Source organism: Hylobates moloch, unplaced genomic scaffold, assembly GCF_009828535.3.
Source record: "Hylobates moloch isolate HMO894 unplaced genomic scaffold, HMol_V3 SCAFFOLD_11, whole genome shotgun sequence".
Lineage (NCBI taxonomy): Eukaryota > Metazoa > Chordata > Mammalia > Primates > Hylobatidae > Hylobates > Hylobates moloch.
The window spans coordinates 2,308,305-2,334,186 of record NW_026652286.1 but is presented as its reverse complement, the minus strand read 5'-3'; the positions used below and the strand labels follow the sequence as shown (position 1 = coordinate 2,334,186).

General features: G+C 40.9%; 1 protein-coding gene across 15 annotated transcripts in view; it reads right to left on the bottom strand.

Moving 5' to 3' along the window:
* The window catches only part of PHF21A (PHD finger protein 21A), a 198,098-nt gene that overhangs the window by 15,196 nt on the left and 157,020 nt on the right, over positions 1–25,882 (bottom strand). For 11 of the 15 annotated variants that reach the window (XM_058424461.1, XM_032166148.2, XM_032166153.2 and 8 more), the window contains 7 exons: positions 25,191–25,280; positions 20,692–20,985; positions 8,896–8,994; positions 5,557–5,608; positions 4,749–4,828; positions 4,247–4,307; positions 1,208–1,371 (listed from right to left, as the gene is read on the bottom strand). In XM_058424461.1, coding sequence (XP_058280444.1) covers positions 1,208–1,371; positions 4,247–4,307; positions 4,749–4,828; positions 5,557–5,608; positions 8,896–8,994; positions 20,692–20,985; positions 25,191–25,280 — 840 coding nt within the window. Of the gene's footprint in view, positions 1–1,207; positions 1,372–1,443; positions 1,467–4,246; positions 4,308–4,748; positions 4,829–5,556; positions 5,609–8,895; positions 8,995–20,691; positions 20,986–25,190; positions 25,281–25,882 lie in introns of all 15 variants that reach the window. The other 4 variants (XM_058424465.1, XM_058424466.1, XM_058424467.1 and 1 more) reach the window with 3 other exon arrangements.

The following is a 25,882-nucleotide window of genomic DNA, read 5'->3' as shown; positions in this document are numbered from 1 at the left end:
CCTGGCCCTCTTGCTTTTCTTTCAAGATGCCATGCACACTCCCACCACAGGGCTTTGCACTGCTGTTCCCTCTGCCTGGCAGGCTCTTCCCCCGGATCCTCCCGAGGCTTCACCACTCTTCATAAACATCAGCCTCCTGCCAGTATGCTACATGCCCTTAATCCATTCCATTTTTGTTTTCTTTTTAGAGATGGAGTCTCACTCTTGTCACCCAGGCTGGAGTGCAGTGGCACAATCTCTGCTCACTGCAACCTCCGCCTCCTGGGTTCCAGGGATTCTCCTGCCTCAGCCTCCTGAGTAGCTGGGATTACAGGAGCGCGCCATGCCCGGTTAATTTTTGTGTTTCTGTAGAGACCGGGTTTCGCCATGTTGGCCAGGCTGGTCTTGAACTCCTGACTTCAGATGATCTGTCTGCCTTGGCCTCCCAAAGTGTTGGGATTACAGGCACAAGCCACCATGCCTGGCCCCGTTTTTCTTCATAGCACTTAGCATTACCTGACATTATATATTCACTTTCTTATTATCTGCCTCTTCAGATGAGCTCCTTGAGGACAGGGAGTTGGTTTTGTTCCCTGCTGTGTCCCCAGCCTCAAGAACAGCACTTGCTCAGCAGAGTAGCGCTCGGTGAGTATCTGCTGAGTGAATTCTGAGCTTTGTTGAGGTTCATTTAAACATTTAGAGCACTAGTTCACATTCCTGCAGTTTGTGGGTGAAGGGCTACTAAGTATTTGACAGTTTTTCGGGAACCTGTTTCTGATCAACTCTGCTCAATACAGTTGCTCTAAAGAAAACTTTCCACTTTTGGGATTGTATTTGAAGCAGCAAACAAGGGCTGCTGGGGGACTGTATGTCTTGTTCATTTTCCCCACTCCCAAAACACTGATGATAGAGACCTGCACACCTCTCAATTGTATGAGCTGATCTCCCCACCCCATCTGTTTTCTGAGAACTCATTCACAGTAGATCAAATTCAGACTCAGAAGGCTGGCTGAGTTCCATGAGGTTATATTTAACATGTTTCTCAAGGACATGGAAGGCCTGGAAACTCAGAAGAAAGCTGCCTTACATGGCATAAAAAGCATTCTATAGTGTTTAATTGCTGTTCCAGGGTTAGTTAAGGTGCAAGTCGATAAGGAGACAACATATGACAACGCTTTTCCCAATTTCAGCTCTCAGAAAGACAGTGTGCTTTTCCCAGGTTACTTACGTCTGTGGAGGTGGGGCTGGGCAGGGACACAGGCTGAACAGGTGCAGGGAAAGTGAATGTGGTCTCTGTCTTTTCATTTTCAGGGGAGTCAGGATGACTGGATTGGGGGGATGTTGGGGTAAGGGCTCCAAACCCCAGCACTGCATTGTATTTTGGAGGACGACCTATATACCAAGAGAAGGGAACAAAAGGGAAAAAGGGGGAGGGAAAGAGAGGGGGAAAATGCTCTTACATACCTTTGGCCAGTGTTCCTCATTGGCTAGCATGGAAAAGGAAGTGAGGCAGCAGACAGAAGGTTAATTCAACAGTCCCAAAGGAAGGAAGAGAAGCAAAGATTTAAATGTCATTAGGAACAACTATGACTCTAAGAGAAGGGAGGATAAGAGAGCTCTGGAGAATGACAGAAGGTGCTGGCTTATGTAGAAAGACCTCACCTTGGGCAGATTGTGGTGAAGTTCCTGGACTACTGCAATTTGAGATTTCTAGTGCAAAAACCAAGATGTCAAAGCCCAGTGGGAGCCAGGGCCAGGAATGAGTTTATTTTATTTATTTTATTTTTTTTGAGACAGAATCTCGCTCTGTCACCGGGGCTAGAGTGCTGTGGCACCATCTCGGCTCACTGCAACCTCCGCCTCCCGGGTTCAAGCCATTCTCCTGCCTCAGCCTCCCGCGTAGCTGGGACTGCAGGCACGTGCCCAGCTAATCTTTTGTATTTTTAGCAGGGACGGGGTTTCATCGTGTTAGCCAGGATGGTCTCGATCTCCTGACCTCATGATCCGCCCATCTTGGCCTCCCAAAGTGCTGGGATTACAGGTGTGAGCCACCGCACCCGGCCGAGTTTATTATTTTTTCATATCTTGCATACTGTTCTCTAAGGTTTCTCTGCAATCAGCATTCTCACAAGCCTATTAATGATTCTCGGTTCCCACAAACTGATTTATTTAGGATTTCTGCTTTTCCTTTTCTCTTCTGTCTGCATTTTATGAGGGTGGAGACAGGCAAAGCAAGGTGGCAAAATTCAAGTTAACTATTCTTATCCCTTGCTGTTAGAGCTATTGAGAGGTATGTTCTGGGAGTAGCTGAAACCTAAGAGCTTAAAAGATGCTCTGGGCTTAGCAATTAATTTTTAAGTATTTCTGTCCCTGGATACCCTCCCCAGTTGACTGGCAGCTGTCTCCCCACTTCACATGACAAACATCCTGATAAACGACATCTCTAAAAATTGGGGCTGTTTAAAAGTCTCAGGAAAGGCCCTCCCATCAGCACTCCTAACTGAGAGACCTGATTTGTGTAAGAGCATTTTGACTCAAACCTCAAGGCTACAAAGGAACTTACATGAGCCCTGTGGGTACAGAAAGTCTAGGTCAGCCACTCTTGCCTTACCACCTAGCTAAGTCAGGCCCCTTGTCTTCTAAGGGCCAAGGTCATTGCTTCTAAGCTATGAGTGATCAAAAGCATATGCCCAACACACCGAAGGAAAAAAAAAGGGCCAGAGAGGTACGAAACTGCCTATAAGCATTGGTAAATGGTATGTAGGATCATGACTTTGCCAACAGTTATCATTTATATTAGGATTATGCACTAGAGTCATGATTCTGTCAGATGTTACAGAAATATTACCTCTCTGTGTTAAACTGGTGATGCCTGTAGTACAAAGACAGATCGTACTGGTTTGTCTCTTCTAGGGAGTTCAGTGCTGCTGGAAGGGGAAGAACAAGATGAATGCTCTCTTGTTTACCCACAAAAGGCATATCCTAGGCACTGTGGATGCAGGCTTTTATCCTCTGACCTTAGCAAGAGATGCCCAGGTCTTTCTGGCTCATTTAACCCCTGTCCTCTTAGCAGATACTGCCCACTATCAGGCCAATTATTGTGGCTTCTGGCTGGGGGGCTCCTTTCCGAGAACTGCATCGGGGTCACTAAAAAAATCACCAAACACAAAACAAAACAAAAATAACTTAGAGTACTGGTTACTGTGGCCCAGGAATAATATAAAGCCATGACTTAGGGTTCCCCATCTAAATATTTTTGAGTACTTGAAGGACAGGACTGATGAAACATTAGAATGGGTTACTAAGGGTGGGTATGATATCTCTTTTGTGGAGAGGGAATGGTAATAGTGTAGTCCTGCCGAAGGCAGACAAAGGGTCAGGATGACCTCCTGAGCTTCCAGTGGCTCTGAGACTGTGTGTGCACATGCACAAATTAGTATGCTACTCCACTCACTCTGCAACCTTTCTAGCCTGGAACTAGAATTCAGGGACACAGTACCATGTAGAGAAAAGGACCTTGGGATGTATTACTGACATCAAAGAACAATTTCAGTACCTTGTTTATGAGCTCAAACCTTGAGCTGTTAAGACCTATTTAGACCTGCATGGTGAGAGATGCTGCTGCTGCTGCTGCTGTTTTTTCTGCTCTGCCTAAGAGTAAGATTCTGGAATGTCCATGGGAAGGTCTGAAATACGGGATTGGAGCTCTTTAGGAATCTGTTCTTTAGGGAGCCTGTTTTGACAGTGACCTTTTCTTCCTTAGTTGGAGATGTCCTCTTCTCAAAGATTCTAAGTTCTCAAGTGTGGCTACCTCTTTCCTTCCTGGAAAGTCTGCAGCTCCAAGAAACCCAGCGTCACACTCTGGCCTTGCCGGCAGCAGGACAACCAAGACACTATTAGGAGCACCTTGGCAACGTCAGTGCTCTGTTCTGCTTAATGACGCTCAAATGCTTCCTTTTACATGGGGTTCTGTTCACTGTGCTATTCGTGGATGGCCTGGCAGGCTTGGGGCAGAAATGCTACATTAAGCCGTTCCCCTGAGTCAGCTTTGCCAGAATCCTGGTAAAGTCAGCTTTTGATTCAGTATACAGAACTCTAATAAGAAATCTCATTCTCTTTTCTCTCCCATTCTCAGAGAACAACAACAAAACTATTTTCAAAGGATAGAGGAGTTAGGTCCTATAATGATGGGAGGAGGGAAGGAGAAGAAACACACACAGAAAGCAAAAGCAACAGCAGCAAGGGAGAGATACAAAAAGGTCCTCACCTCTCTTCCGGGTCCCAGGGTGCATTGTGCTGTTTAGGTATGTGACTGCACTCTTCTTACGCTTTGAGGATTGAAGAAGGAAAGGTGACTGTTGAGTAGTGTGGTTATTACTAATACTGGCACAAGCTAAAGACCAAGCATGGCATGACTGTCAACATGCCAACTAGTTAGTACTAATCATCCTAAGGTCTCAATGCTCAAGGGTTTTATTGTATGTACTTGGCTCTCAGAGACTATCTCAGAGAAGTCTGCCTCTGTTGTATTGAAGTCAGGATGAATTAAAATTTTAAGGTAGGCATGTATCTGCTGAAACTTAGGAAAAAAACCTAAGGGGTAAGCAGTGACTAATAAAAATGATAAGTCAAAAAAAATCTACCACTTCACAGAACTGGCCAAGTATAATCAGGGTGCTGCTCTTCAGCAGGTTTTCAGAGGGGAGGCACTGAACAGCTCATAATAAAACTGGAACATGAGGGACGGGCCAGGTGCTGGCCAGTAATACCTCTGGCTCAAAGACTGCTCCGCTGTAGACCGGATTTGCTGTTGTTCTTCTTTTTCGCTCCTGCCTCTTGCTTTGGATTTCTTGAGAGAAGAAAAGGTTTCGATTAGCAGAGAGGCATGGAGAACCTAAAAAACTTAACTTCATTGTTTTATCTATTGGTTTTCCCATGAGAAATCAGAATCAGGGACAAGTCTCTGTTTCACTGAAGCCTCAGCAGAGGCAAGCACACTACTGGAAGCAAATATGTAGGACCATCTACTCTCACCTGCAAGACCACACTGTCCTACACGTGGTTCTCTGTTGAGAGTTTAACAATAGACAACACTTGTAAACAAGTTGTCCTGATTTTTAGACCTCTGTATATATAGGTCTGGATGAGCTTTATCCATAAGACTTAAACTGAGTAACCAAAGTTCATCATTCTTGAATTAAATAATCAGGACAGGTACAGCTTTGTAACTGTTCTCAACGTTCTGATAACCTGGAGTGACCAGAAAATATAAAGGCTTGTCAGAAGAGCACTTGCTACTTTGTGCTGTTCAGATAAAGAAGAGCTCCCCTAAATGAACAGAAGTCACCTTAATTTAGGCAACTGGGGAGGTTTTCCCAGGACAGTAGTGTGGATAATGATAGGAACATTAGACAGAGGGAAGGCAATTTTCCCACTAAAGGAAATAAAGTCCACACTGGCTGAATCACACTCTATTTGTGTTCCAATTTTCTATTCTAGGAATTCAATCAAACATCATTTTCAGGAACAAAGCTGTGGGCCAGGAAAAAAGGCAGTGCCAAGAATATCTTCTCTTACCTTCTAGATGGTCATGTGTTACCAACCCTAGAGACACCATGAAGGCGAGTTTCTGTGCCAGAGAAACAAAAGAAGAATATACTTCAGTCTGGGTTCTCACAAAGCCAACTGCCAGCTCCTAGTAGGACATTAGGGAAAGCCGGCCCCATGGGCGGGTCTCATGAATGTACAAGAGCAGGCATTCTCTGAGGAGCCGTGCAGATCCTCTACAGCAGGGGTGTCCAAGCTCTTGGCTTCCTTCAGTGTGGGCCACATTGGAAGAAGAAGAATTGTCTCGAGCCACACATAAAATACACTAACACTAATGACAGCTGATGAGCTTCAAAAAAAAAAAAATCGCAAAAAACACTCATGATGTTTTAAGGAAGTTTACGAATTTGTGTGGGGCCGCATTCAAAGCCATCCTGGGCCACAGGTTAGAAAGTTTGCTCTAGAGACTCTCTGGTCTAACAGGGCCAAGAGAGAAGGACTGGGGTCTACATCTTCTTTCTCAATGGCAGAAATCAGTATCTTGTGTGATCCGACTTCCCAACCCCACAGAAAAATCCTCTTAAAAAGAAGAGGATTTTATACTCACAAAACATGCAGAGTTTTAAAGAGCCTCTCATTTAACAAGCTCCAAATCCTGTGCGTTTCACTTGTCACGACTAGGTCAGTTTCTCACATTTATACTGCCACAACGCTAACTCACAGCTAAATGATTTTTAGGACAATGCTAACTCACAGCTAAATGATTTTCAGGAATGACAGCAGGTGTTTCTGCTGGATACTATGATTTTTCAATCACACATGAACCTAAAAATTATGGAGCAATTTCTCTCTGAAGACCACTCTTAGGGCTCCATCAGAAACTAAGCTGGTCAAAATACTGGGCTCCAAAGATGGAACGTTAAGACTCTTCAAGCCGGAGAGGGAAACACATTGATTTCTATTCTTTTCTTTGCTTGCATGTGGTCTGAAAAGTGTGTCTTCATTTTCTGTTGTACTACTGCATGCAGTTTCTAAATATGCCAAATAATACATTATCAATTTATTTCTCTGATGAATAAAGAACATCTTCAATTGTAAAAGACATACTCCTGTAGAGTTATTTATACCACAATTTGATCTTTAAAAGTCCTGACATCTTATCCTTGATATTATGCTACTTTGGCCTGAAGTGATAGGTTCAGCCTATTTGAAAATAAGCTTCTTCAGCAAGCCACTTGAGAACATAGAAATGTCCTTTACTGGTAACTTCAGAGTCCTGAAGAAATGTTTTTATATTATTTCTTATTTCAAAAACCGAGATGGGCACCTATCCCCTTGACAGCCAGATTAGTCTGGTAAGAAAAAGCAGTCTTGGACTTTCCTGTTTTCTAAACTGTATGTTGAAATGACATACACTTTGTGGTTGCCAGCTGACTACATTCCTAATTTTCACTATTCCTTAGAAATATAATCAAGATCAAGTAGCTTTCCCCTAACTGTTGTTCTTTTGATGAAGCAGTTTGTGGACTGATATTCAGATGCACCCTCTTTTAAGCAAGTAACAGCACCCTTCTTGGCCACTCACACCCAAATCATCTTTGCCAGTTTAGATCAAGCTCACAAAATAATTAAGTGAAAAAAAATTTCCTCTCTTGTGGAATAAATTTTTTTTTTTTTTGAGATGGAGTCTCACTCTGTCACCCAGGCTGCAGTGCAGTGACACGATCTCGGCTCACTGCAACCTCTGCCTCCTGGGTTCAAGCGATTCTCCAGCCTCAGCCTCTCGAGTACCTGGGACTATAGGTACGCGCCACCACGTCCAGCTAATTTTTGTATTTTTAGTAGAGACAGAGTTTTGCCATCTTGGCCAGGCTGGTCTCAAACTCCTGACCTCAGGTGATCCGCCCACCTCAGCCTCCCAAAGTGCTGGGATTACAGGCGTGATCCACCGCGCCCAGCCTAAATTTTTGATATAGAATAAAAAGCTGTCAAGAACTTTTACCTCATATATGTATCCCACATATGCCAAGAGCTAATTTACTTTGTTTATGGCAGTGATTCTGTCCAACTAGAAAGTGAACTATCTGCTACTACACATGATGGTACTTGCTTGCCCACACTGGGTCTCACTCCATCACCCAGGCTGGAGTGCAGTGGTACCATCTCAGCTCGCTGCAGCCTAGACCTCCCAGGCTCAAGTGATCCTCCCACCTCAGCCTCCTGGGTAGCTGGGATTACAGACATGCACTACCACACCTGGCTAATGTTGTTTATTTTTTGCAGAGACAAGGTCTCACTATGTCTGCCCAGGCGGGATCCTTCAGCTTCCTTTGATAGGGAAATTTTGCTCAATTTTTCCTTCTCAGAGCATAATACTTGTCATTAATTCTGTGGATGGTTTCACAAGTTCCTCAGCAATTTTTGTGACTAGTACTTCTTTTTGGCTCAAGTTTTGGTCCTCAATTAAAAATTCATTTATTTCATATCAGAAAGAATTACATTTCGTACTTGTTTTAGGAAACCTGAACTGGCTCAATAAATCACTGCTTTAAAAAAACGGCATGAAGCTTTGATGGCTTTATGCCACTATTTCATATGGTTTCATTATGAAGAATGCACTAAGGATAGGGGCAAGTGAATTACTGGTCAAATGAAATCTAATTGTCAGATATACATCATCATATTACCTGTCTACATTTTCCGTTTATAGCTGCTTATGCAAAAACATCAAACTGAAAAAATTCGCTTGTCTAAGGACATACAGATTCACGTTCTACATTTTTATCAGGGTCTTCTTTGCTATTTATGTTTATAATTCTATCCTAAATTGTAGTATAGATGTTACTATTTTCATCCCTACTTTTAGGCTTCAATGATTACTTCTGAGCTACTGATTCATTTGGGGTTTGGGGTTCTAATGTAATACAATGGTTGTAACAAAAACGCACACTTAATAACTGCAATTGATAATATAAATACACATTAGCTGAGTGAACTGGTTATCTTACAAATGTTGGCTGAGACAAACAGAACACAGTAATGATTAGGAATGTCATTAATGGGACAGCTGGGAAAATCATCGTTCATCTTAACATTTCGAATTTGTAACGTGCATATGAAGAATAACATTTAAAAAAACTTTTCCTCTGATACAATCAAAATGCCTATGTACTAGTGCATGGACCCTCAAGACTACAGTCTAAGAATTCCACCAATCTGACTTGGCAGTAACATTGTTGAATCATAAAAGTGCGCAAGAAAATGAACATCAAGTTCATTTCATCATTCAGAGAGCAGGTGCCCCTCCTGGTACATGAGAATAAACCACACACCATAGACCGAGACCTGCCTTTGGAGACACAGGCCTACCTGAGGGTTCTCCTCCCGTTTTGGTTTGGGTGCAGCAGGTGGGGTGATGGTGCGGCTCTCTGTTTGTTTCTCATCTGTTTCTGTGTGAGATTTAACTGTCTAGGACAGAAAAATTAAATAAAAATTCAGAATTCATTTTTTATTAAAAGGATGAGGCAATCAGAAGTTTAATGGTAGTAGTCAAGAAGCAAGAAGACAACATATTCAAACGTGGAACATATTAAAAGTTAGTATTATAGATTTCATTGGGAGAGGGGAAACTAAAATGTAAAGCCCCAGTTGAAGTTATTAAGTTGCATGGCTAGAGTAAATATGAATCTATAAATACAAGTCTAAATAAGGTATATGAAAAGAAAACTATGGTTTAATTCCTAAGTATAAAAATATGGTACAGGTTGTCCTTTCCGATTTCCACGTATTTTAGGATGTGGGGGTAGTTGCCCAGAAGCAAGCCTGCTGTTGCTGTTGTTGTTGTTGCTGTTGTTGTTGTTGTTGTTGTTGTTTTGAGATGGAGTTTTGCTTTTGTTGCCCAGGCTGGAGTGCAATGGAACGATCTCAGTTCACTGCAACCTCCGCCTCCTGGGTTCAAGCAATTCTCCTGCCTCAGCCTCCCTAGTACCTGGGATTACAGGCACCCACTACCACACCCAGCTAATTTTTGTATTTGTAGTAGAGACGGGGTTTCACCATGTTGGTCAGGCTGGTCTTGAACTCCCAACCTCAGGTGATCCACCCACCTCAGCCTCCCAAAGTGCTGGGATTACAGGCGTGAGCCACCATGCTCAGCCCACTGTTTTTATATTATAGGTCAAGCTCCAGCCCACAACCTGCTTAAGATTGGTATTAAATATTAATGATATTAAAAACATCTTACATACACAGTCTCCTATTTCGGAACAATTCCAGTCATAATCTCAGAGAGACTACAGAACTACCCTTACATGGAATATTAAAAATCTGTCTATATAATCCATCAGAGGAGAGATGCAATTGATAAGAGTAGGCCATCTTGCAAGAGGCTGACTTCCTAATTTTTCCAAGCCTCTTCTTCCAGAAGCCTCTTCTCAAGCAGAAGAAACACCAGGTGATTATCATCTTCAAACACAAAAGGTAGCTAGCATACTGGTAGACTGGGCTTGCATTACTATTCTTACCATGACCAATGGCTAACTCATTTTATGAAGCTCTCCGTAAATACTGAAATAATTTTAAAACAGAAAATATCAAACTGTAAACACAAACCTAATTTACTTTTTCAAAATTAGAAAAAATGTGGAAGTAATGCTCCTTTCGTATGGCAACAATAATTAAATAAGTGAGAATAAAACTGATTATTGATGGGCAGGGGCTACATGAGATTTTAGTCCTACAAACAAGACATCTAAAGCTCTCAAAAATCATTATGCTGGAAATACTTTACTAGATCTGAAAAACTAACACAAGCACAAAGATCTTTGATTTTCTTTCCTGGCCACTTCCATATTTTCCTTCTGCTTTTATATGATTACATAAAGAAAGCGTAAGCATCTGCCTTATCAATACTGTGGCAACCAGTGCTCTGGGGCACAAATGAGGCTTTGTATTTTTCCCCCACTGGTGTTCTCTCATATTTCCCCCTTTATACTAAACACTACGTAAGAGTGGGAATTGTTTTATGCACCTCTTGTTTTTGCACCCCTTTGCGCCTATTATGGTACTTCATGCAGAGCGGGTGTACAGTAAAGAGCTGACTGGTCTTCTGAGTGAAGAGTATGATCTAAGGGAGAATCACTCAAGTCTTTCTCTCTCTCTCCATCACACACACACACAGTTTTTAATCAAAAAGGACACATTTCCTCCATAAAACAAACCACCAATGGGAAAGTAGTTTACAGTGACATTTTAAAAGTCCTGGATGCCCAGAAATCTTATTTTCATGTCTCTTTGCATAGGAAGGACAGCAGTATGATGGAGGAGGGAGAAAAGAAGGTCAACTGTAAGGGTGTGCTGTTCCATTCCAAGGCTGTGTGAAGTCTCTTGGAGTCTCTTACTTCCATTTCTAAGGCCGAGTAAAGCAATTAGCAGCAGTGCTTTTAAGGAAGGGCAAATCAATTCCTTTCCACTAAAAAATTACCCATGGTTCAAATTTCTCTCTCTCATGCAAGAAAAAGTACGATTATCTCAGTGTTATATAAATAATATCAAAAGGATCCAAAAAAAATACAAATAAAACAACCAAAACATTGGTGGTGGTGGAGGGTGTCTTTCCTTCGTGGATCTCTTGCTCTGGGGGAAGCCAGCTGCCACGTTGTGAGCGGCACAATGGAGAGGCCCAGGTGTGAGGAACGGAACCTCCAGCCAGCAGCCAGTGAAGAAGTAAGGTCTGCCAACAACCATGTGATGGGCTCAGTTGTGAATTATTAAGCTGTAGCACAGCCTTAAAATCACTGCAGCTCTAGCCAACTAGTTTGACTGCAAACTTGTGAGGGACTATCAGCCAGAATTAAGTTGCAGACCAGAAGGAAATGGGTTAATATATTTAAAGTGCTGAGCAAAAAAACCCCTATCAACCAAGAATTCTATATCCTGCAAAACTATTCTTCAAAAATGGAGAAATTAAGACATTCCCAGATAAACAAAACCAGAGGACATTCACTGCTAGTATACCAGTTCTAAAAGATATGTTAAAGGGAGTCCCTTCAGGATGAAATGAAAGGACACTAGACAGTAACTCGAAGCCATATAAAGAAATAAGAACTCCAATAAAGCTAACTAGATGAACAAATATAAAAGCCAGTGTTATTTTTTTTAATTTTTAACTTCTCTTTTTGTTTCCTATATGACTTAAAAGACAAATGCACAAAGTAATTATGTATCTACATTAATGGGCACAAAATGTATAAGATATAATTTGTGACAGTAACAACATAAAGGGGGGGCAGAGCTATATAGGAGCAGAGCTTCTTTTTCCTTTATTGTCACTGGCAAAGCTTTTATTATTTATTTATTATTTTTATTTTAGATTTGAGGGTACAGTGCAGGTTTGTTACATGGATATATTGCATGATGCTGAGATTGGGGCTTCAACTGAAACCATACAAGCAGGGCTTTAAAAATCTAAGCTGGGGTTAATTCAAACTAGATTGTTAAAAATGTATGAATGTTAACTGTAATCCCCATGGTAACCACTAAGAAAATAATTATATACAGAAACAGAAATGAGGAAAGCATGAAAATGACATACTAAGAAAAAAAACAAACAAAAAAGGCAGTATTAGAGGAAATGAAGAACAAAAAACGTAAGATATACAGAAAACAAATAGCGAAATGGCGTAAGTCCTTCCTTATCAGTAATCACTTAAATGTAACTGGATTAAACTCACCAATTAAAAGACAGACTGGCGGAATGAACAAAACACATGATCTAATGATACGCTGTAAGAGAGACTCATTTTAGAGAAAAAGACACAAAAAGGTTAAAAGTGAAAGGATGTTTATAATGAATGGCTATAGTACTATCAGACAAAAGTGACTTAAAGTCAACAACTGTTACAAGAGACAAAGAAGCTCATTATATACTGACAAAAGGGTCGATTCAAAAAGATGATATAACAGTTATAATCATATATGTACCAGACAACAGAGCCCCAAAATATATGAAGAAAATATTGAAAGAATTGAGGACAGAAATAAACAGTTCTACAACAATAAATGGAGACTTCAATATCCCTCTTCAAGTAATGGATAAAACTTGTGCAGAGCTTAAAAAGGACATAGGGAACTTGAACAACACTATACACCAGTTAGACCTGTCAGGCATATGAAGAACACTCCACTCCACAAGAGCAGCATGCATATTTTTATCAAGTGTACATGAAACATTCTCCAGGACAGATTATATGTTAGGCCACAAAACAAATATTAATAAATTTAGAAAGACTAGAATCACATAAAATATCTTCACCAACCACAATGGAAAAAAGCTAGAAATTAATGACAGCAGAAAAACTGGAAAACTCACAAGTGTATGGAAATTAAACAACACATTCTTAAACAAACAATGAGTAAAAGAAGAAATCACTAGGGAAATTAGAAAATACTTTGAGAGAAATGAAAACAAGGCCACAACATACCAAAACTTATGCCATGCTGTGAAAGCAGTACTCAGAGGGAAACTTACAGCTGCTAACAGTCTATATTAAAAAAGAAGAAAGAGCTCAAATCAATAACCTAACTTTACACCTTAAGAAACAGAAAAAGAACTAAATTCAAAGCAAAAAAAAAAACCAAGAAAAAAGAAAATAAAGACTAGGATGAAGATAAATGAAATAGAGAAGAACAACAGACTCAACAAAACCAAAAGGTGATTCTTCAAAAAGAATAACAAAATTGACAAACCTCTGGTTTAGACTAAGAAAATAAGAAGATACAAATAACTAAAACCAAAAATGAAACTGAGGACATTACATCTCACAGAATTCAAAAGGATTATAGGAGAATATACTGAAAAACTGTACACCAACAAACTAGACAACATAGGTGCAATGGAAAACTCCTAAAAACACACACATTACCAAAGTTGACTCAAGATACAGACAATCTCAACAGACCTGTAACAACTAGAGATTGAAACAGTAACCAAAATTCTCCCCCCGAAAAGAAAAAGTACAGGATCAGATGGTTTTATTAGTGAATTCTACCAAACATTTAAAGAATTAGCACCAATCTGTCTCAAATTCCAGAAAATACACTCTTAAATCACTCTATGAGGCCAGCACTACTCTGATACCAAAGCCAAAGACACCAAAGAATAGAAAATGGGCTGGGTGTGGTGGCTCATGCCTGTAACCCCAGCACTTTGGGAGGCCAAGGCAGGCGGACAGCTTGAGCTCAGGCGTTCAACACCAGCCTGAGCAACATGACAAAACCTGGTCTCAAAAAAAAAAAAAAAATATATATATATATATATTAGCCAGGCATGGTGGTGAGCAACTGTAGTCCCAGCTACTTGGGAAGCTGAGGCGGGAGGATCACTTGAGCCGAAATCATGCCACTGTACTCCAGCCTGGGTGACAGAGCAAGATTCTGCCCTGTCTCCAAAAAATAAAGAAAAAAATTAAATTATAGATCAGGCTTGGGGCTCATGCCTATAATCCTAACACTTTGGGAAGCCAAGGTCGGGGGATCACTTGAGTACAGGAGTTTGAGACCAGCCTGGGCAAGAAAGTGAGACCCCATCTCTACAAAAAATTTAACAAAATTAGCCAGGGATGGTGGTGCATGCCTGTAGTCCTAGCTACTTGGGAGGCTGAAATGGGAGGATCACTTGAGCCTGGGAGGTTCAGGCTGCAGTGAGTTGCAATTGCGCCACTACACTCCAGTCTGGGTAACAGAGCGAGACCCTGCCTCCAAAAAAACAAAAACCAAAAGAATAGAAAATTACAGACCAATATCCCTTATGAATATAGATGCAAAAACCCTCAACAACAAAAAAAATTCCTCAACAAAATACCAGCAAACTGAATCCAAGAGCATATTAAAAGGATGATACACTATGACAAAGCCAGATTTATCCCAAGAATGGAAGGGTGGTTCAATGTAAGAAAATCAGTATAATATACCACATTAACAGAACCAAAGGGGAAAAAAACATGGTATCTCAATTGGTGTAGAAAAAGCATTTGTCAAAATCTAGCACCCCACTACATACACAAAAAAGGTTAACTTTGTGAGGAGATAGATATATTAATTAGCTTGATTATAGTAATCATTTCACTACGTATACGTATATCAAACCATCATATTGTATACCTTATACATATACAGTTTTTATTTTAAAAATTCCAGTTATCTATTTATAAAAACACTCAGAAAGCTTGGAATAAAAGGGAATTTCCTTGACTTTATAAAAAACATTTATGAAAACACAGCTAACATCATACTCAATGGTGAAAGCTTTCCACTTGAGATCAGCAACAAGACAAGAATGTTTGCTTTCACCATTGCTATTTGATATTGTACTGGAAGTTTAGGCCAGAGCAATTAGGCAAGAAAAAGAAAAGGCACCCAAATTGGAAAGGAAGATGTAAATCTGTATTTGCAGATGACATGACCCTACACAGAAAAAAACTCAAAGAATCCATAAAACAAATACTAGAGGTAATAAACAAATTCAGCAAAGTTGTAGGGTACAAGATCAAGACAAAAATCAGCTGTGTATCAAAGAACCGTATTAACAAAGCAAAAAGGCAAACTACAGAATAGGAGAAAATATTTGCAAATCATGTAACTGGTAAGGGTCTAGTATCCAGATTATATAAAGAACTCTTACAACTCAACAGCAGAAAAATAACCCAATTTAAAAATTGGCAAAGGATTTGAATAGACCTTTTTCCATGGATGTACAAATGGCCAACAAGCACATGAAAAGATGCTCAGCATCATTAGTCATTAGGGAAATGCACATCAACACTACTTCGCACCCACTGAAATGGCTATAAATAAAACAAAAAGGAAAGTAACAGGTGTGGTAAGGATGCGGAGACAATGGAATGCTCATGTACTGCTGTTGGGAATGAAAAATGACTCAGCTGCTGTGGAAAACAGTTTGGCAGTTCTTCAAATAGTTGAGCAGAATTACTGTATGACCCAGCAATTTCTACTCCTAGGTATATACCCCAAAGAACTGAAAACAAGTAGTCATACAAATGCTTGCACATGAATGTTCACAACAGAACTATGCACAATAGCCAAAAAGTGGAACAAACCAATGTCTTACGATTTCCTAGGTCTATCAAGAGATGGAATAAACACACTGTGGTATATACATGTCATGGAATATTATTCAGCCATTTAAAATAAAACGGGGCACTGATACGTATTACCATACGGATGACTCTCAAAAACATGCTAAGTGAAAGCAGCCAGATGTAAGAGATCACATATTGTATGATTCTATGTATATGAAGTATCCAGAACAGGTAAATCTATAGAGACAGAAAGCAAATTGGTGATTGCCAGCGGCAGGGTGGAGGGCAAAAGTTAAATAATTGCTTAATGGATACTGGGTTTTATTTTGGGGTAATGAAAATGTTGTGGAACTTAACAGAAGTGGTGGTTGCACAATACCGTGAATATACTAAATGCCACTGAACTGTTATTTTAAAATGATTAATTTTATGTGATTTCACCTCAATTTAAAAAAACATTGGATTTAGAAAACAAAAAAGAATTCCTGGATTATCTCTTCGATGAATCTAAAGTTTGGTCTCTATCTGAGATTATAAACCATTATGCAGACTCGAAGTTGTCTTGCAGATGTTATTTTCTGCCTATATGGTGTTTAAACAGTTACCAGTATTTTAACAACTAGGCAACTTTTAAAAACATCTGGATTTCAGGCTTTTCTTGAAAAAGTCTCCATGTGATAAAAGTTTGTTATTGCCAAGAAGCAGCTGCTTCCTTGAGATGAAGCACATTACTGTGCAGTTTGCCACAGTTTCTTCCATTTTCTATTGTCAATTATTATCATGCTTGTCTTATTATTTTAAAGGGGAATTAAGAATAAAAGCGGGATATCTCTTATACTCATGTTCCCACTGAAAGTGGAAAAATAAATAAAAAGTCCGGTTGTTTACTCCTAGCCTGTTTCACTCACTCACATCTCCTCTTCGAACCCACGGTTGTTAGAATTTGCAGCTCCTGTTCTTTTTGGTATAATAAAAGAATCCAAAAACTCTGCACAAACCTAGAATGAAGTTAATCAAGTATACTTTATATACCTGTCTGCATGAAAAATCAAAGTTAGGCAGGTGCAAATAAATGTCCACATAATTTCGTTAGTCAAGGTTAAATAGATTGGGATTGAAGGCAAAGCAAAATCCATGGTTTGATCACTTGGAACTATTTTCTCTACTATAGCACCAGTATTAAAATGGGGTAAGGGGAGCCATCAGCTCGGGTTTACTAACAGGGAAAACAGAAATTTGAAGATAATACATTGGATAATATTATCTTGTAAGTACTCCTCTTTAAAAGATACTGTGCAGATTCCTATGAAAAATATTTATGGTAACGTGGCAATCTTTTTTCCCCACAGAACCTTGGATTTTTTTCAGTAGCTCTGAATTGACGACATACATAGAAGTCTTTGTTGCAGGGTGTGCAGTGGGGTGGAGAAGAAAGAAACAATTCCTGAGAACTCCATCAGGCATAGTCTAATAAACATTAAATACCTTATTTCATTTCATCACCAACAGGTGTTAGCCCCACTTCAGAGCGCTGAAGAGGACAAGGACAGGGGAGGCGATGTGAAGGCTATATTGTAAGTCTTCTGGCTTCATCTACTTTTCTGTCTAAAACGAGTCTTCAGCTTCAAAGATTTTTAAACCCTATCACTTGTTTTCTCAGAGACACAATGTAACGTAGTTTCTAATAAGGGATAAGATCTCTTATCTGGGGTGGATAAGGAAGTTGGTTATGTCTGACAGGGGAAGGACACGTGAGACCACTGCTGTTATAACTGGCATTGCCTTCTCCCATTCCTATATCAGTGTGGGAGGCCATGCTTCCTTCCCTGGAGACACAGCCTCAGCACCTGCTCCAAACACACTAGAAACTGAGTTCCGTGAGGGTACGGGCTTTAGTTTATCCACCTTATATATAGACGTCGCATGCAGCATAGCAACTGGCACTTAACACATTTTTATTAAATGAATGATGTTATCATCTAAAGGGAATAGCAGAAGGCAAAAGGGAACCTACTTAGCCTGGTCATAGAGAGAACGTTGGATACGGGTTTGGTAACTCTGTGAACACGTGTGAACAGGTTCTTCCACGGCTACATACATTACATTGTTTTACCTTTAGCTCTATAATCTATGAGATCTCTTACTGGCTATAAATGTGATACTGGAAATGAAAGATAAATAGAAAAGAAGGATAGTTGAAAGATATGAAGTAAGAGAATCCTGAGAATGCAATCTAGTCTAAAGAGAGTCTCTGCTGGTCGGGCTTGGTAACGTCTAAGACTATTATGCCAGGCTGCCCAGCAAACTAAAATAACAATGACTGAATTCCTTTATTAGAACAAAAAGAAGAGAGAACATCGGCCGGGCGCGGTGGCTCATGCCTGTAATCTCAGCACTTTGGGAGGCCGAGGCGGGAGGATCACGAGGTCAGGAGATCGAGACCATCCTGGCTAACACGGTGAAACCCTGTCTCTACTAAAAATACAAAAAATTAGCCAGGCATGGTGGCAGGCGACTGTAGTCCCAGCTACTTGGGAGGCTGAGGCAGAAGAATGGCATGAACCCGGGAGGCGGAGCTTGCAGTGAGCCGAGATCGCACCACTGCACTCCAGCCTGGCCGACAGAGCAAGACTCCGTCTCAAAAAAAAAAAAAAGAGAGAGAGAGAGAGAACATGAAATTTACTGCTACAAATCTTAAGGAATTATTTTAATTCTTAAGATTTCAAGGATATCTTTTTATAATATTATAATTAAAATAAAAAGCTCTATCAACATGGAGGCCACAACAGGAAAAGATGTTTAAGATCTATTAAAGTAGGGAAAAAAAAATTACAAAATATACAGTCTGATTTTGGTTTTTGCTTTAAAAATGTTTTACACGTACATAGAAAATATCTGGGGGCCGGGTATGGTGGCTCACACCTGTAATCCCACCACTTTGGGAGGCCAAGGCAGGTGGGTCACCTGAGGTCAGGAGTTTGAGACCAGCCTGGCCAACATGGTGAAACCCTGTCTCTACTAAAAATACAAAAATTACTGGGTGAGATGGCGGGCACCTGTAATCTCAGCTACTTGGGAGGCTGAGGCAGGAGAATTGTTTGAATCCGGGAGGTGGAGGTTGCAGTGAGCTGAGATCCCACCATTGCACTCCAGCCTGGGTGACAAGAGTAAAACTTTGTGTCAAAAACAGAAAAAAATATATCTGTAAGAATATAATCTAAACTGTTAATAGTAATTAACTCTTGGGGGTAAAATTATGATAAAAGTTAACTCCCTCTTTAAATTATGGGGAAAAGCACTTTCTACAATTTATATTTTTGAAATGTTTGAATCTGTTTTAAAAATGAACTTGTATTATCTTTGTAATCATAAATGTAAAAATAAAATGAAACCAAAACAATTTGTCTCCTAAAAATATCTTTATCAAAAAAAGAGGTAAAGAGAAATAATATTTAATAACCTAAAATAGTGTTGTGAAACCAGGTCCTGTGGAACACTGAGGCTCCTCAGAGGTTCTTTGAGAGCCAGTGCAAAACAACAGGTCCCCACCCAAACTCCTAAGCTTGAGCGTCTGACTCTCAGTAGTTTAATACCAAAGTTCTGCTGTCAATAAGTTTGAAATTTTCTGTTTTAAAATATGTGTAAATAATTTATTTCTGGGCTGGGCGTGGTGGCTCATGCCTGTAATCCCACCACTTTGGGAGGCTGAGGCAGGCAGGTCACCTGAGGTTGGGAGTTTGAGATCAGCTGACCAACATGGAGAAACCCTGTCTCTACTAAAAATACAAAATTAGCCAGGCGTGGTGGCTCACACCTGTAATCCCACCTACTCAGGAGGCTGAGGCAAGGAGAATCGCTTGAACTTGGGAGGCGGAGGTTGCGGTGAGCTGAGATCGTGCCATTGCACTCCAGTCTGGGCAACAAGAGTGAAACTCCATCTCAAAATACTACTACTACTACTACTACTACTACTACTACTACTAATAATAATAATAATTTATTTCTGAATGTTTCTCAAAGCACTTCCTGGGGTTTGAATAGGTTCCCCAGGAATTGAGATGTGTTCTTGTGTTTCCTAAGCACAGTTTGATACCTAGCTTCTTGAGTGCAAGGTCTGCCGCATTTGTGAGCTGCCTGGGTTTAAGGCCTAGTACCCTATGCATAGGTTCCTCTGCTCAAGAAGACTAAGGCAGCAGGCAGCATCTGAACAGCCTCTCTGAATCATGGTCCATCCAGAAGCAGAAGATTCAGGATCACCACAGACTATTTTCAGATAAATGAGAAGTCAAGACTGAATAATTAGAAACAGGTCGATGACTTTTTAAAGCAACTTTCTTGAGAGAGAATGCTTTTCTTTGCCAAATTCTTCTTTCTCATCACTAGTCGTTTTTCAAATAGGATACGGTGACTGCCTATAAATCCTTCTTGTTGTTTTCAGAGGTCTTTCTGCTACAGAACCTTCATGTATTTTTGCAGGTTACTTGTATGTCTCTAGCCTCGTTTTTTAAGATAAAATCTGACTTCAGGAAATATAAATGAAATGTTTCAATATTTGAGCTAAAATATCTGCATCCTCTAAAGTTAAAAGAATGCTTTTTGGAAATTTTAATTTTTTTTTTGTTTGGCTCCCCATTATCTGTAGCAATCAAAGAAAAGTCTTTGAAATGAAATCCCTTTCCCTGTTTTGTTTATTCTTCCTGACTTTCACAGTCCGATCTTCACCTGGATTCTTACTGGGCCGAAACTAACATGGCGTTTTCTGTTTACTACTGACGGAGGGCAGCACAGCCTGTCTGTGAATTTCCACATCAGAACCACCAGGGGGAGCTCACTCACACAGGAATCCCAGCCCATCTCCGAGGGGATGGTGGGAAAAGCAAACCAATTTTCTTCAGTAAGAATGACCGACCCTTCTGCACGTGGATGAATTATCGCACATAAGCGACAGCTTACTGACAATGGTGGTGAGATGAAGAGCCCTTGAGAAAATGTATTTAGAGAAAGCCCAGCAGCCATATGCCTCAATGGCAAGGCTACAGCCCAGAGCAGGTACATACTCTGCCTGTACCTGTTTTTCAAGACTTGGCTTGCTAAGCTGTACAGTTTGAGGTCCAGCGAGTCTGGTCCCTGGAGTAGCTATCACAATGCTGGTGAGCTGGGCCATGGGGAACGTTTTGGCTATGGTTGCAGTCTGCCCATTGACGACACGGACGGGGTGGATGGAATTCTGGGATGTGGGAAGGGTTGTGGGGGTGAACTTGGTCAGCATGACGGGCCTCTGGATAAGCTGAGGAGCTGCGAGCATGGGAGGTGGTGCTGGGGCAATAGGAATGTTATTCTGGGCCACAGGCTTGGGTCGAACCTATAGGGGAAAGAGAGAATAATTATTGTATTACTTAAGCTGCTCAAGTCCTATAAAAGCAAATCTTCCACACTCTATGTATGAAATGGTATTTAATACACTTATTAATGTTCATTTTGGTATATTAATTCTATAGACCTCAGGGCATATAATCTTATACAAGACTCATCAGCTCTTGAGGTCCAAACCTCACCCTAGAACATAGCTTTTGATTCTAAATCCTGAGCTCCCTCTTCTACACCATGCCACCTCTTCCAGCTGAGGTCAAAGGCCTAATCCAGAGACTGGTCCCACCCAGAACTTGTGCACAGTATAGTCATAATGTTGCCAATAGCCTTAACTCACATTTGAAATTTCTTCATATCCACAGCTTCAGTGCAGCCCCATTCCTGGCCCTCTAACTCCCTGTTCTTGGCCACTCCTCCTCTTAGTCTCCTTTGTGGGCTTACTCTTCCTCTGCTTCATCCTAAATGTGAGTATTTCTTAGGATTTTTTTCCCTGGCACCCCTTTTCTTCCCAATGTTCTCATTATTCTTAGGAGCTTTCGCCCATCTCATGGCTTCAATTACCATCTATGTACTGAAGACTTTCACACTTTTACCTCAGAACCTGAGACACTTCCTGAACTTCAGTTATATTCAACTTGAATATCTCAAAAGTTCAAAATCAACATGTCTAAGACTCATTAATTTCTTCTTCCAATCTTCTCTTCCTCCTATAATTGCCTCAGTAAGTGCCCTTTTCTTGACAAATTTTGGAATCACTCTTGATGATTCCTACCCCACCCTCTACTCTCTAAATACTTCTCAAATCTGTCTACTTCTATCCTCATTCCACTATCTACTATCCTAGCTTATGTTTGGCTCACTAAAAACAGTGAAAAAAAGTTACAGTTAAAAACATGAGGTCAGCCTTGCTTGGGTTCAAATCCTGGTTCTACCACTCACTGGCCGTGTAACCTGAGGTACCATACTTGATTTTTAATAGCCAGGTTTTTTTGTTTGTTTGTTTTTGTTGTTGTTGTTGTTTGAGATGGAGTCTTGCTCTGTTGCCAGGCTGGAGTGCAGTGGCGCGATCTCAGCTCACAGCAGCCTCCGCCTCCCAGGTTCAAGTGATTCTCCTGCCTCAGCCTCCCGAGTAGCTGGGGCTACAGGCACATGCCACCACGCCCAGCTAATTTTGTATTTTTAGTAGAGGCAGTTTCATCATGTTGGCCAGGATGGTATCAATCTTCTGACCTCGGGATCCACCCGCCTTGGCCTCCCAGTGTGCTGGGATTACAGGTGTGAGCCACTGCACCCAGCCATAAGCCAGTATTTTTCAAACTTTTAAAACTGTGACCCTGTGGGCAAAGTGCTTTCCCCTTATGCATGAAGCTTGACCTTCAATTAACTCTTTAGCTCTGCTCTCCTGGAAAGAAGAATGTCAACTATATTACCAGGCAACACTGCTTATGATAAAAATGACCCTTTACTAGCCGGGCACAGTGCCTCACACCTGTAATCCCAACACTTCGGGAGGCTGAGGCTGGTGGACCACTTGAGGCCAGGAGTTTGAGACCAGCCTGGCCAACATGGTGAAATCCCGTCTCTACTAAAAATACAAAAATTAGCCAGGTATGGTGGCACACACTTGTAATTCCAGCTACTTGAGAGGCTACATAAGGATTGCTTGAACCTGGGACGTGGAGGTTGCAGTGAGCTGAGATAGCGCCACTGCACTCCAGCCTGGGTGATAGAGTGAGGCCCTGTCTTAAAAAAAAAAAAATCCCTTACTGCTAAATCAAATCTGGATGGGCTTGAGGGGACCCCATGATTTGGGCTTCCCTAAGTGGGGTGACTCTCATAACTTGGGCACATCCATTGTGGGGACCTTGAAGCCATGCCTATGTAGTTTTTATAAGATACATTGGCTCCTGTGGGCATAAGGCTTCTATGCCAAGGTGGCTTTCCCACTGTCTTAGATAAGGAGCTTATTTCCTTACACCTGAGCTATCCTTGGACAGCTGTAGGGACTGCTGTATGGACTCACTGAAGACAAATGTCTGATGCTATCTTGCTCACAAGCTGTGGTTTCTGTCCTGTATCGTTCCAAGTAGACTGGTGCCAAGTGTGGCCCATGAAAGTCTTGTCGGTATGAATGTCTGACTGAACTTAAAACAACCCTATGGTGGGTGCTACTGACTAACAGTAAGAAATATATTTTACTCTGTAATCAGCATGCACCTATAGACATGTACCTCTAAAAACAAAAACTTTCTGAAATAGAGAAGACAGTATGTGCTACGTACTCTTAATAGTTCATATTCTATTCTATTCTATTCATTTTATTTAAACACTCTGGTTACAATCCACTAAATTGCTTTCACAACAAGTGGGCCATGATCCACTGTTTGAAAAACATGGACTAAACCTTAGATTCCTTACCCTAAAAAGAGTAATACCTATTTGCATAGGGTTGCTGTAACAATTAAAACGGATACTCCATGTAAAGTGCCTAGCATAGTACCTAATATGTAGCAAGACTCTCTAAACATTGGCTATTACCATTACTGACAATGTCTTAACTGTTCTTCCTGCCCACAGTCTTGACCGTCCCCAATTTATTCTCTGCACAGAGGCAAGAAGGAACTTTCTAAAACCTAAATCTGACCACATCAAGTGCTTGCTTGAAAATGCTTTAATGAATGCCTGCTGCTCCTAGGATAAGGCCCAGGTTCTCGCATAGCCTACAAGGTTCCACCAGCTCTGGCCCTAGCGGACTTCTCCAACCTCAACTCTAACTCACTCTAGCCTGCATGAGCCACATGGCCCTCTGTGCTCAGCCACAGCAAACCTCCTTTGGTTCTTTAAACTTAATGCATTTCTCCACCCTGGAACTACATACATGTTCTGTCCTCTGCCTGGGACATTTTTATTCTTCTTTCAAAGTTTTATCAGGCTAACTCAGCTAGGATTTTAGGTCAGACTGAATGTCAACTCATCAAAGAAAGCTTGAAGGAACCTTCTCTAATACTCTTAAAAATAGGCAGGTAGGCCGGGCGCAGTGGCTCAGGCCTGTAATCCCAGCACTTTGGGAGGCCGAGGCAGGTGGATCACCCTGAGGTCAGGAGTTTGAGACAGGCCTGACCAACATGACAAAACCCCGTCTCTACCAAAAATACAAAAATTAGCTGGGCGTGGTGGTGCATGCATGTAATCCCCAACTACTTGGAAGGATGAGGAAGGAGAATCACTTGAACCCAGGAGGTGGAGATTGCAGTGAGCCTAGATTGTGCCACTGCACTCCAGCCTGTGCGATGGGAGTGAGACTCCATTGCAAAAAAAAAAAAAAAAAAAAAAAAGGCAGGTATCCCTCCCATGTGCTCTCAGACTACCCTCTGAGGTATTTATTAAGGTATTTATTAAGGATTTATCTGATAAACAAGTGAAATCATCTTATCTCATATTAGCACTGCCCATCCTCTCCCCAGAGGCTATTTGGAAATCATTTACACTACTGACCACAAAACTCCTTCTTCTCCCTTTGTCTGAAAACTAGGGCCTCAGATAGGAACTCTCAGCCTTTCTACCAAGGAAGTCAACACTCCTCAAGGTCCAGAATGGGGAAATCTTGACATTTTGCATTGGGAATGGTGAAAGTTAGCCTAATTGCTGGAAGAACACTCTCAGGAGAATATAGTCATGCAGAGCTGCTCGGGCCTAGGGAGAAGGTCCTCTGTACAGACCCCTAGCCTAAGCCTTTAGAAGCAAGGCTTTGCCTTTAAGCATGATGATAAAAACCATCACTCTCCAGGGTAGAACTGAAGAATGGTTTCTACTAGTTGGTTTAGCTGTTGTTTCCTTCCCTACTCTTTCTGGCATGTAGGAAAGAAATAAGAAGTGTTAATTGCATTCTTTCCCCACTGCCAGGCAGACTTTGGCTAAATTCTTCTAGTAAGTTTAAGGTTTATAATGGTTTTAATTATTTTAAATTTAGAAAATGTCCCTTTCCTTTACTACCCCCTGTTACTGCCTTTGGTCATTGCTAATAAACCATGATGACAAAATAAGCTTCTTCATGGTACAGAAATCAACAGTCAGAATGTTTAGCTAAGCGGGATAGACAGCTGGGCTGACAAGCCCCATTACAGGCTACTTAGAAAGAGCCCATGAGGATTTTTGTCCCATCTAACCTATCATTGAGCTTGTCATTGGTTTACTCACCTGTGGAAGAAAGTTTGGACGTGGAGTGAGTCTAGGAGGGGGGATAAACTGTGGTACTTTGATGGGCTGAGGAGGTGTTGCCTGAACCTGCTAAAAAATGAGGAAGATAAATAAACCAGAGAGAACAATTACTCTTCAATATCAAAGCTAGTATTTTTAGCATCACTATTCTTTGGATCAGACAATATTTTCTACAAGCTTTCATCGTAAGTTAATCATCTGAATTAACACTGCACTAGGAAACTTTTTAACTCTCCCACCTGCGTGCTTTACCCTATAAAATGAACCAACCACGCTTCTGTTTCCTCCTACACCTAATGGAGAACATAGCAGGCTCAGTAAATCTTAGACAATTCTCTTTGACACTCAAGAACTTTTGCATTAACATATTTTAAAAGTCAAGACTGGATCCAAAGTAAAATCAAACTTGCTGCTTAGCCAAGTAGGCTTTTTCCTGATATAAGCTTATAGTGAATGGCTTTATTCCTATAGAAAATTTTCTAACTCTCAGTATTTGGTTGAGTGACCTGGTTGCTTCTCTAAGGATTCCTGGGTAAGTGGTGAAGCTTCATTTTATTGCTCTCTAGTTTCACTCACCACTGGTATTATTCAAAAGCCACCAAGAGCTCTTAGGTGCCATTTTAAGGGAATTTTACATCAAAATTTAGATATATTTCTCCCAAGCTTCTGAG